This window comes from Pristiophorus japonicus, chromosome 5 (genome assembly GCF_044704955.1).
Source record: "Pristiophorus japonicus isolate sPriJap1 chromosome 5, sPriJap1.hap1, whole genome shotgun sequence".
Classification (NCBI taxonomy): domain Eukaryota; kingdom Metazoa; phylum Chordata; class Chondrichthyes; family Pristiophoridae; genus Pristiophorus; species Pristiophorus japonicus.
The window spans coordinates 96,534,727-96,547,210 of NC_091981.1; the positions used below are offsets into that span (position 1 = coordinate 96,534,727).

Here is a 12,484-nt window from a genome sequence, read left to right on the forward strand (position 1 = left end):
AAAACTGCAAATGTAACACCCCTATTCAAAAAAGGAGGCAGACAAAAAGCAGGAAACTATAGACCAGTTAGCCTAACATCTGAGGTTGGGAAAATGTTGGAGTCCATTAATAAAGAATCAACACCAGGACATTTGGAAAAGCATAATTCAGTCAGGCAGAGTCAGCATGGATTTATGAAGGGGAAGTCATGTTTGCTGGAATTCTTTGAGGATGTAACGAACAAAGTGGATAAAGGGAACCAGTGGATATGGTGTATTTGGACTTCCAGAAGGCATTTGACAAGGTACCACATAAAAGATTACTGCACAAGATAAAAGTTCACGTGGATGGGGGTAATATATTAGCATGGATAGAGGATTGACTAACTAATAGAAAACAGAGAGTCAGGATAAATGGTTCATCCTCAGGTTGGCAACCAGTAACTAGTGGGGTGCTGCAGGGATCATTGCTGGAACCCCAACTATTTACAATCTATATTAACGATTTGGATGAAGGGACCGAGTGTAATGTAGCAAAGTTTGCTGACGATACAAAGATGGGAGGAAAAGCAATGTGGTGAGGAGGACACAAAAAACCTGCAAAAGAACATAGACAGGCTAAATGAATGGGCAAAAATTTGGCAGATGGAGTATAATGTTGGAAAAAGTGAGGTTATGCACTTTGGCAGAAAAAAATCAAAGAGCAAATTATTATTTAAATGGAGAATAATTGCAAAGTGCTGCAGTACAGCGGGACCTGGGGGTCCTGGTGCATGAAACACAAAAGGTTAGTAGGCAGGTACAGAAAGTGATCAAGAAGGCCAATGGTATCTTGGCCTTTATTGCAAAGGGGATGAAGTATAAAAGCAGAGAGGTCTTGCTACTGTTATACAGGGTATTGGTGAGGCCACAACTGGAATACAGGTAAAGGTTACAAAGGCAGATAGGGACTGGGTGACCATCAGGCAGAGCAGGAGTAGGAAGGTAGTGCAGGGGTCCCCTGCGGTCATCTCCCTCCAAAACAGATATACCACTTTGGATACTGTTGGGGGAGATGGCTCATCAGGGGAAGGCAGCAGCAGCCAAAGTCATGGCACCATGGATGGCTCTGCTGCACAGGAGTGCAGGAAAAAGAGTGGGAGAGCTTTAGTGGTAGGGGATTCTTTTGTAAGGGGAATAGATAGGCATTTCTGCTGCCTGGTGCAAGGGTCAAGGATGTCTCGGAGCGGCTGCAGGGCATTCTGGAGGGGGGAGGGTGAACAGCCAGTTGTCGTGGTGCATTAGGTACCAACGATATAGGTAAAAAAACAGGATGAAGTCCTACAAGCTGAATTTAGGGAGGTAGGAGTTAAATTAAAAAGTAGGACCTCAAAGATAGTAATCTCAGGATTGCTACCGGTGCCACATGCTAGTCAGAGTAGAAATAGTAGGATAGTTAAGATGAATACGTGGCATGAGGAATGGTGCAAGAGGGAGGGATTCAAATTCCTGGAACATTGGAACTGGTTCTGGGGGAGGTGGGACCAGTACAAACCGGACGGTCTGCACCTGGGCAGGACCGGAACCAATGTTTGCTAGTGCTGTTGGGCAGGGTTTAACCTAATATGGCAGGGAGAGGGGAATCTATGCAGGGAGACAGAGGGAAGTAAAATGGGGGCAGAAGCAAAAGGTAGAAAGGAGATAAGGAAAAGTGGAGGGCAGAGAAATCAAAGGCAAAAATCAAAAAGGGCCACATTACAACATAATTCTAAAAGGACAAAGAGTGTTAAAAAATAAGCCTGAAGGCTCTGCCTCAATGCGAGGAGCATTCGTAATAAGGTGGATGAACTAACTGCGCAGATAGCTGTTAACGGATATGATGTAATTGGAATTTCAGAGACATGGCTCCAGGGTGACCAAGGCTGGGAACTCAACATCCAGGGGTATTCAATATTCAGGAAGGATAGACAGAAAGGAAAAGGAGGTGGGGTAGCATTGCTGGGTAAAGAGGAGATTAACGCAATAGTAAGGAAGGACATTAGCTTGATTGATGTGGAATCTGTATGGGTAGAGCTGTGGAACACCAAAGGGCAGAAAATGCTAGTGGGAGTTGTGTACAGACCACCAAACAGTAGTAGTAAGGTTGGGGATGGTATCAAACAGGAAATTAGGGATGCGTGCAATAAAGGTACAGCAGTTTTCATGGGTGACTTTAATCTACATATAGATTAGACTAACCAAACTGGTAGCAATACGGTGGAGGAGGATTTCCTGGAGTGTATAAGGAATGGTTTTCTAGACCAATATGTTGAGGAACCAACTAGAGAGCTGCCCATCCTAGACTGGGCCCTAAGGAGAGAGGATTAATTAGCAATCTTGTTGTGCGAGGTCCCTTGGGAAAGAGTGACCATAATATGGTAGGATTCTTTATTAAGATGGAGAGTGACACAGTTAATTCAGAGACTAGGGTCCTGAAAAAGAAAGGTAACTTCGATGGTATGAGACGTGAATTGGCTAGGATAGACTGGCGAATGATACTTAAAGGGTTGACGGCGGATAGGCAATGGCAGACATTTAAAGATCGCATGGATGAACTTCAACAATTGTACTACCCTGTATGGCATAAAAATAAAACGGGGAAGGTGGCTCAACCGTGGCTAACAAGGGAAATTAGGGATAGTGTTAAATCCAAGGAAGAGGCATATTAATTGACCAGAAAAAGCAGCAAACCTGAGGACTGGGAGAAATTTAAAATTCAGCAGAGGAGGACAAAGGGTTTAATTAGGAGGGGGAAAATAGAGTATGAGAGTAAGCTTGCAGGGAACATAAAAACTGACTGCAAAAGCTTCTATAGATATGTGACGAGAAAAAGATTAGTGAAGACAAATGTAGGTCCCTTGCAGTCAGAATCAGGTGAATTTATAATGGGGAACAAAGAAATGGCAGACCAATTGAACAAATACTTTGGTTCTGTCTTCAGTAAGGAAGACACAAATAACCTTCTGGAAATATTAGGGGACCAAGGGTCTAGCAAGAAGGAGGAACTGAAGGAAATTCTTACTAGTTAGGAAATTGTGTTAGGGAAATTGATGGGATTGAAGGCCGATAAATCCCTGAGGCCTGATAATCTGTATCCCAGAGTATTTAAGGAAGTGGCCCTAGAAATAGTGGATGCATTGGTGGTCATTTTCCAGCATTCTATAGACTCTGGATCAGTTCCTATGGATTGGAGAGTAGTTAATGTAACCCCACTTTTTAAAAAAGGAGGGAGAGAGAAAACAGGAAATTATAGATCGGTTCGCCTGACATCGGTAGTGGGGAAAATGTTGGAATCAATTATTAAAGATGTAATAGCAATGCATTTGGAAAGCAGTGACAAGGTCGGTCCAAGTCAGCATGGATTTATGAAAGGGAAATTGTGCTTGACAAATCTTCTCGAATTTTTTGAGGATATAACTAGCAGAGTGGACAAGGGAGAACCAGTGGATGTGGTGTATTTGGACTTTCAAAAGGCTTTTGACAAGGTCCCACACAAGAGATTGGTGTGCAAAATTAAAGCACATGGTATTGGGGGTAATGTACTGACGTGGATAGAGAACTGGTTGGCAGTAGGAATAAACGGGTCCTTTTCAGAATGGCAGGTAGTGACTAGTAGGGTACCACAAGGTTCAGTGCTGGGATCCCAGCTATTTACTATATACATCAATGATTTAGACGAAGGAATTGAATGTAATATCTCCAAGTTTGCAGATGCTAAGAGGCTGCAGGGTGACTTGGAGAGGTTAGGTGAGTGGGCAAATGCATGGCAGATGCAGTATAATGTAAATAAATGTGAGGGTATCCACTTTGGTGGCAAAAACAGGAAGGCAGAATATTATCTGAATGGTGACAGATTAGGAAAAGGGGAGGTGCAATGAGACCTGGGTGTCATGGTACATCAGTCATTGAAAGTTGACATGCAGTTACAGCAGGCGGTGAAGAAGGCAAATGGCATGTTGGCCTTCATAGCGGGAGGATTTGAGTATAGGAGCAGGGAGGTCTTACTGCAGTTGTACAGGGCCTTAGTGAGGCCTCACCTTGAATATTGTGTTCAGTTTTGCTCTCCTAATCTGAGGAAGGATGTTTCTTGCTATTGAGGGAGTGCAGCGAAGGTTCACCAGACTGATTCCCGGGATGACAGGACTGACATATGAAGAAAGATTAGATCAAGTAGGCTTATATTCCCTGGAATTTAGAAGAATGAGAGGGGATCTCATAGAAACATATAACATTCTGACAGGATTGGACAGGTTAGATACAGGAAGAATATTCCCGATGTTGGGGAAGTCGAGAACCAGGGGTCACAGTCTAAGGATAAGGGTTAATCCATTTAGGACTGAGATGAGGAGAAACTTCTTCACTGAGAGAATTGTGAACCTGTGGAATTCTCTACCACAGAAAGTTGTCGAGGCCAGTTCGTTAGATATATTCAAAAGGGAATTAGATGTGGCCCTTATGGCTAAAGGGATCAAGAGGTATGGAGAGAAAGCAGGAATCGGGTACTGAAGTTTTATGAGGCAGGAAGAATGTTCCCGTTGCTGGGGAGTTCCAGAACCAGGGGTCACAGTCTAAGAATAAGGGGTAAGCCATTTGGGACTGAGATGAGGAGAAACTTCTTCACTCAGAGGGTGATTAACCTGTGGAATTCTCTACCACAGAAAGTTATTGAGGCCAGTTCGTTAGAGATATTCAAAAGGGAGTTAGGTATGGCCCTTCCATCCAAAGGGATCAAGGGGTATGGAGAGAAAGCAGGAAAAGGGTACTGAGGTTGAATGATCAGCCATGTTCTTATTGAATGGCAGTGCAGGCTCGAGGGGCCGAATGGCCTGCTCCTGCACCAAATTTCTATATTTCTATGTTTCTATGATCATATTGAATGGTAGTGCAGGCTCGAAGGGCCGAATGGCCTATTCCTGCACCTATTTTCTATGTTTCTATGTTTACAGTTTTGGATTCCATATTTAAGAAAGGATACACTTCTTTTGGAGGCAGTTCAGAGAAGGTTCACTCGGTTGATTCCGGGGATGAGGGGCTTGACTTATGAGGAAAGGTTGAGTAGGTTGGGCCTCTACTCATTGGAATGTAGAAGAATGAGAGGTGATCTTATCGAAACATATAAGATTACGAGGGGGTTGGACAAGGTGGATGCAGAGAGGATGTTTCCACTGATAAGGGAGACTAGAACTAAGGGGCATAATCTTAGAATAAGGGGCCGCCCATTTAAAACTGAGATGAGGAGGAATTTCTTCTCTCAGATGGTTGTAAATCTGTGGAATTCGCTGCCTCAGAGAGCTGTGGAAGCTGGGTCATTGAATAAATTTAAGATAGAGATAGACAGTTTCTTAACCGATAAAGCGTTATGGGGAGCAGGCAGGGAAGTGGACCTGAGTCCATGATTGGATCAGCCATGATCGTATTAAATGGCGGAGCAGGCTCGAGTGACTGTATGGCCTACTCCTGCTCCTATTTCTTATGTTCTTATGTAATACATGTAATTACAGTATAAAGATTATAATGGAGGGATGTGTCTTAGAAGGTGAAGATTGATTGTGTTTGAGAGATCGCTGACACCCCTGAATCAGAGGGGAACTCTGGCTTTTCCCTACTAGCTTTTTTTCCGGAGGCGTTCCTATCACGATATGTCAGCAGTAGATTGCTCGGTACAGGATTGGGGCTACATACATATCAACGAAAGTAACCCCACATCAGAGCATTGTAGGTGACCGAGGTTAACAATTGATGCTTCTGAATCTAAAGTTAGATAACTGTGAATAACAAAATATTTTGTATCATAAGGGAAAATAACAATGTAATGACTGGCGAGGATCAGCACTATTACACTCATTTGTGCAGAAAACGCATCCGTGCTGAAGTTTTAGGTCATTAAATAGAGGCACAAGGTCTGACAGCGGGTAGAATGTGGATTGCGTCGCGATGTAAGACGAGGTGAGTTGAGTTCCGCTTCTGTCTGATCACAAGTTCTCAAGTGCCAAGTGCAAAGACCCATCGAGATCTGATTGTTGCCGAAAGTATTCGTGCTCTTTGGAGATGGGGAACTCGTGCGTCTGTAAATCGGAGCTGGATTTGGACGAGAGTGCGTTTCGCTTTACAGAAAGCCAACAAAGATCAGGACAGCTCTTCAGGCCACTGAGAAGAAGCAGGCGTCCGCACGATTCCCGTAGAAAGAAGCAGACTGTGGATAAGCTGGTTCTGGACACCCTCTCGGTCATTAAGACATTAGTGGGCAAGTAAGTCACTTCAACCCCAAGGGGCAGCAAGTGTTCACTTGGAGCAGAGTGATATTTTGTATGGACGAGATTTTTCTCTTTTTTTCTAGCACGGGTTTCTAATTTCCAGGTTAGCTTTGTATTAAAACCAATGCTTAAAATAGATTTTTTACCAAACACTTCGCGTTCAATTTGAGGTAACGATGCGTAGGGAAATGGTTCAGCAGATCTAAATATATGTGTTTAATCAATTGGTGACCACAATTACGTTTTTTTTAAGTGGTCCTTTTTATTGCATTAACCGAGTTTCCTCTGTTTTCCATTTCCCTTTATATTAATTATTGCAAAGATTTAGTCTTGCATCAGGAGGTAACATGCACATAATTAGTGAACTAAAGGCAATGGCCGAATAATAACAAAATACAGCTTGAGGACAATTTAATGCGTGATTTTAAAAGTTCGGCTTCTCATTACTATGTACAATTGTTCACGAGCTTCCAGGATCCAGTAATGCCAACCCCACCGTCTTAAAAATCATGAGACTGTTATGTCTTCAGATGCTCTAATAATGACTCCACGAGACAATGTGTTGTGCTTGAATTGCAGTGACCTTAGTCCATTTAATGTAATTTATACTAGGCCTGGCACACCTGTACAGGTAACCTACAAGTCTCCTGCTGCAGTGCCCTCTGGTGGCACACCTTGTAATAGTACAAGCAGTAACCATGTTGGATACATGACATCACTCTCCCCTAAGTCTTTAGTGCAAATCACCTTTGCATTGACAGTGCTCTGGACTTAGCTCTAGCTGGTTGACCCTTGGAGGGTTGTTTCCATCTTGGGTGAGTAGGTGGTGTTTCGTTGGCAGTAGTGTTGCTGGTGGTTGCTGTTTGTGCGTACATGACCACTCCATTCTCTGCCCCAACCCCTGCCACCCCCCTCACATACAGATTGGGCCGTTGGCTCATTACATTCATATACATTCAAGTCCAAAGAAAAAATTTGCATTTACAGTATTGCATTCGTGGTACCATGGTGAGGTAAGTACATTTGGATGGTGAGGTATATACTTGGAGTCAGTGCTGGGGTCAGCATCGGTGCATGAGGAAAAACTAGTGCCAGACTTGCTGGATGGTGTTCAGGTAGTCTGGTGGCAGCATGGTGCCCAGTAAGCTGGCAGTGGGAACCCGGTTGGCTCAAGTCGCTTGTTCTCGGGGTTTTTGCCGTTGCTCCTAGCGACGGGCAGAGTCACTGGCCTCCCAGTCCTCTCCTTACACCCCGAGTCACTGCTGCTCCCTGAGGAGCAGTCGTCTAGCAGTGCACAAGGAACTGCTGACTCGCTTGCCTGGGCGTTATTTGGTTTGGGATCCGGACTGGTCCCATTGGGAGAACTGTTGCAGCTGAGCCTTCGAACCCGGGTGTTGCCTTGGTGGTGATTGGGTCTGGGGGCTGCGCCTTAGCACAGTTTGCTCTTTCAGGCTCGTGGCAGTTGGTGCCATCGGGTGCCTGACAGGTGGAGCCGATTGCGGGCAGAGTATCGATACCGTTGCAATTGCCCTCTTGAGATCACTTGCTCTGCAGCTTGTATATACTAGCTGCTTGTGGCCACACTCCATGGTGCATCACTCTAGTCGCAGGGACGCAAGTTACAGCATTGGGTAGCTCACTCGACCTGTGTGCTCCATATGGGTGTTTGCCTGCTGCACTGACTGTATGCAGTTGAAATCCTACATTACGCAACACCTCATTACTTATTGCAAATAACCTATATCTCCGATCGCAATCGCGTGACTTTTCCTTGCTTATTGCATGTACACAACTCTGATCATCAATTACACATTTTACATCTAACTCACAGTTGCTGTTACATTGATTGAGAATGTGGAACTGTCCCTTTAAATGTGGTGAGTTGTGGGCCTCCTTTAAGAGAGCCTTGCTATTTTTACCCCAATCCTCTTCTTTGCTTGGTGCCATGTTTTGCTCCATCAGCGCTGCACCTCGTGGTCCGGCCACCGCCATCTTTTTCTTCAGCGCCTCACCTCGTGGTTTGAGCGCCATCTTCCATCCACGATATCGACTGCTGTGATCCTCTTCTCCCCGGGTTCTGCCACCGAAGCTGGGAAGTCGCCTCTGGGTCCGATTTTCTTCCTCTGGAGTCCTGCCACTGGAGCCTGGAAGGTGCGTTCGGGTCATCTCAGCTGGATCATCTCCACGCAGTCGTGCTGAGCAGTCTGTGCCTCGGGTGCTGTGCTGGTCTGCTCTCTGGTGCCGGATTCAACCTCAGGTGGGGGTTTGCGTTGCCTCTGAGCGTGGGAGATGTCGATCGCTGGAGGGATGAAATCTTCCCAGCTCCAATGGATCTTCTCCATCCACCTTCTTCCGAGTAGCGTTGGTCCATCGCCTGCAACAATCCATTGGGGTCACTTGGAGTATCTTTATATCCACTCTACCAACGACTGGGATAAGTTCATTGGTGTAGGTGCGCAGCTTTGCCTGAACCGGGACCAACTTGGATCGTTGAGCCTGATTGTCCCATAGCCTCTCAAAGGCTTCTTGATTCATTACTGACTGGCTCGCCCCTGTGTCCACTTCCATGAAGACTGGAACACCATTTATCTCGACTTCCATCCTCAACGGGGATCATTCAGTGATGCAGGTAAACATGCTATATACCTCATCGTGGGGCTGAGCTGCCTCTCTGACTATCGCTTCATAATCTGCGCTGGATTCATGGTCATCTGCAGACTCTTCATCAACACAGTGATTCATATTTCTTTTACAGATTCGCTGGAGGTGGCCCTTTGTGCTGCAGTCTTTACACACATAGTTTTAAAATGGCACTACGCAATGCCAGCATGGTGCTTCTCGATTAGCCCTCCTCAGTGGACTCTGAGTTAAGGGACTCGGGGCCTGTTCTCTCTCCCCTGAGAAGATTCATGTTCTACAGTCCAGCCTCTAAAAGTCACCACCCTGTGCATAGTATTTTCCGGGTTTGAGTCCTGAGGATGAGTCATCCGCCTAGAGCCGCAGGTCGAGGTCATGAATGCCTGGCTCACGGAGATGGCCTTCTGCAGTGTGACTGTGGTATCCGCAGAGAGTAGCTTATGAAGAAGGCCCTCATGGCCGATTCCAATGACAATGATATCCCGCAGCGCTTCAGTGAGGTGGTCACTGAAATCACACGGTGCCGTCAGCCTCCTGAGGTCTGCAGCATATTTCGCGATCTCCTAGCCTTCGGGCCGTCAGTGTGTATAAAACCGGTGTCTGGCTGTGAGGATGCTCTCTTTGGGCTTGAGTTGTTCTTGGATCAGCGTTACAAGCTCCTCATACGTCTTGGTTGTTGTCTTCGCTGGTGCCAGCAAGTCCCTGATGAGGCCGTAGATGGTGGATCCACAACTGGTTAGCAGGATAGCTCTGCGCTTATCAGCCAGTGTGGCCGGATTGTCGCCTGCCAGGTCGTTTGCTGTGAAGAAATGGTCGAGCCTCTCCACAAATCATCACCATAGTCAAACTGCTGCAACGTACCAAGGTTAGCCATTTTCGTGTGAAGGTCCGTAATCTCGTCGCCAGTTGTTATGTCTTCAGAAGATCTAATAATAATTCCATGAGACAATGTGTTGTGCTTGAACTGTAGTGACCTTAATGTAACTCCAGAGTGAGGATCACACATGGTGGCCTGCCTTTTATACTAGGCCTGGCACACCTGTACAGGTAACCTAGAAATCTTCCACTGCGGTGCCCTCTGGTGGCACAACTTGTAATAGTACAAGCAGTAATCATGTAGGATACATGACAGAGCCAAACTCTTAAAAATCATGAAGTTTGGTAAGAAATCACGAGTTGCTTTTCTTTCAAACATAAACCAATGTAGATTGACAGTTGGTTTGTAATCCTCATGGCTTAGAAATTCGTGAACGCTACAAAAGCTGCAGGCACCACCGCAGGTCAATGTTAACAGCCGTCGAAAATGGTGGTGCTGGCAAGATCGAAAAATTGACGCTAGGGATGAATTAACATTAGCCCAGCGCTAAATCACTGTGCAACTCCGTCCTGGTGGCGTAGGTTCTGGCAGGAGGCTCCAGATGTTATGTATTTAACCCTTGGCAACCTGTATCACCACCACCAGAGAGCCTACCTGTTGGAGTCCCAAGGGATCCCAGCATCCCTTGGGAGCACTGTATATAAGCAGGCCACCACGAGGTACCTGCACTCTGGAGTTTAATTAAAGGAGCTAAGGTCACACTTACTCATTGCTCACAGTACTCAGTTTCATCCTTTATTATGAGCTTATCAATTGGCGAGGAGATAATGAACAACCGCGCGAAAATGCAAAGAACAGTTGGTATCCTGGAGACGTTCTCAGAAGGGGACGATTGGGAGCCTTCGTGGAGAGACTCAACCAATACTTCATGGCCAATGAGCTGGAAGGAGACGAGAACGCTGCCAAACGAAGGGCGATCCTCCTTACCGTCTGTGTGGCAACAACCTATGGCCTCATGAAGAATCTTCTAGCTCGGTAAAACCAACAACCAAATCCTATGAAGAATTATGTACGCTGGTCCGGGAGCACCTAACTCGTAAGGAAAGCGTTTTGATGGCGAGATATCGGTTCTAGACGAGTCAACGGTCGGAGGGCCAGGAAATGGCGAGCTACGTCGCCGAACTAAGGCACCTCGCAGGACATTGTGAATTTGATGGATTCCTAGAACAAATGCTGAGAGACTTTTTGTGCTTGGCATTGGTCGTGAGATAATCCTTCGCAAACTACTGACTGTTGAAACACCGAATCTGAGCAAAGCCTTAACGATAGCCCAGGCATTTATGTCCACTAGCGATAGCACCAAACAAATTTCGCAGCATAAAGAGGTTTCGGCCAGCACTGTGCATAAAGTAACGTCATTTTTGAGCAGGAATATATATGGTAGAACGTACATGCCGGCTGCTGCACGACCTCAGATGACCCAGAGTCTGCTATCAATCATTAATGCGAGGCAGTTAACACCTTGTTGGCGTTGTGGAGGTGATCATCAGGCCCATCAATGCTGCTTCAAGCACTATGCATGCAACGGTTGCAGAACAGTGGGACACCTTCAGCAAATGTGCAGGCGAGCTGCAAACCCTGCAAACCACCACGTTACAGAGGAAGATCGATCCACGGTGGATCAGGCTGAACTAGAGACTCGAATCGAGGAGGCAGAAGTGTATGGGGTACACACATTCACTACGAAATGTCCACCAATAATGTTGAGAGTTGAACTGAATGGTATTCCAGTATGTATGGAACAGGACACTGGGGCAAGTCAGTCCATAATGAGTAAAGGTCTTCGACAGGCTGTGGTGCAACAAGGCACACTTGCCCAAGCTCAGCCCCATTCACACCAAGCTAAGAACTTACACCAAAGAACTGATCCCTGTAATTGGCAGTGCAGAAGTCAAAGTCTCCTATGATGGAGCAGTGCACGAACACCCGCTATGGATCGTGCCAGGGGATGGCCCCACACTGTTCAGCAGAAGCTGGCTAGGAAAAATCCGCTGGAACTGGGATGACATCTGAGCGCTTTCGTCCATCGACGACGCCTCATGTGCCCAGGTTCTGAGCAGATTTCCATCGTTGTTCGAGCCAGGCGTTGGAAGTTTCTCGGGGGCGAAAGTGCAGATGCATTTGGTTCCCGGTACACGACCCATCCACCACAAGGCACGGGCGGTACCGTATATGATGCGAGAGAAAGTGGAAATTGAGCTGGACAGGCTGCAGTGAGAAGGCATCATCGCGCCGATGGAATTCAACGAGTGGGCCAGTCCGATTGTCCCGGTACTCAAAGGTGACGGGCACGGTCAGAATTTGTGGGAACTATAAAGTAACGATTAACTGTTTTTCGCTACAGGACAAATACCCACTACCCAAGGTAGACGACCTATTTGCGACCCTGGCTGGAGGGAAGACATTCACCAAGTTGGACCTGACCTCGGCCTAAATGACGCAGGAGCTGGAGGAATCTTCGAAAGGCCTCACTTGCATCAACACGCACAAAGGTTTGTTCATCTCAAACATATGCCCATTCGGGACTCAGTTGGCCGCGGCAATTTTCCAACGGAACATGGAGAGCCTGCTAAAGTCAGTTCCTCGCACCGTGGTTTTCCAGGACGATATACTAGTTACAGGTCGGGACACCATCGAACACTTGAAGAATCTGGAAGAGGTTCTAAATCGGCTAGATCGCGTGGGACTCAGGTTGAAATGCTCGAAGTATGTTTTCCTG

The 12,484-nt window shown here is 46.3% G+C and overlaps 1 protein-coding gene across 1 annotated transcript in view; it reads left to right on the forward strand.

Annotated features, from left to right (window-relative positions):
* The first annotated feature begins 6,045 nt into the window (after positions 1–6,045).
* LOC139264099 (RING finger and SPRY domain-containing protein 1-like) overlaps positions 6,046–12,484 on the forward strand; it is a 159,775-nt gene continuing 153,336 nt past the window's right edge. The window contains exon 1 of the mRNA XM_070880187.1: positions 6,046–6,245. Within this exon, the coding sequence (XP_070736288.1) occupies positions 6,046–6,245 (200 nt within the window). The remainder of the gene's footprint in view (positions 6,246–12,484) is intronic.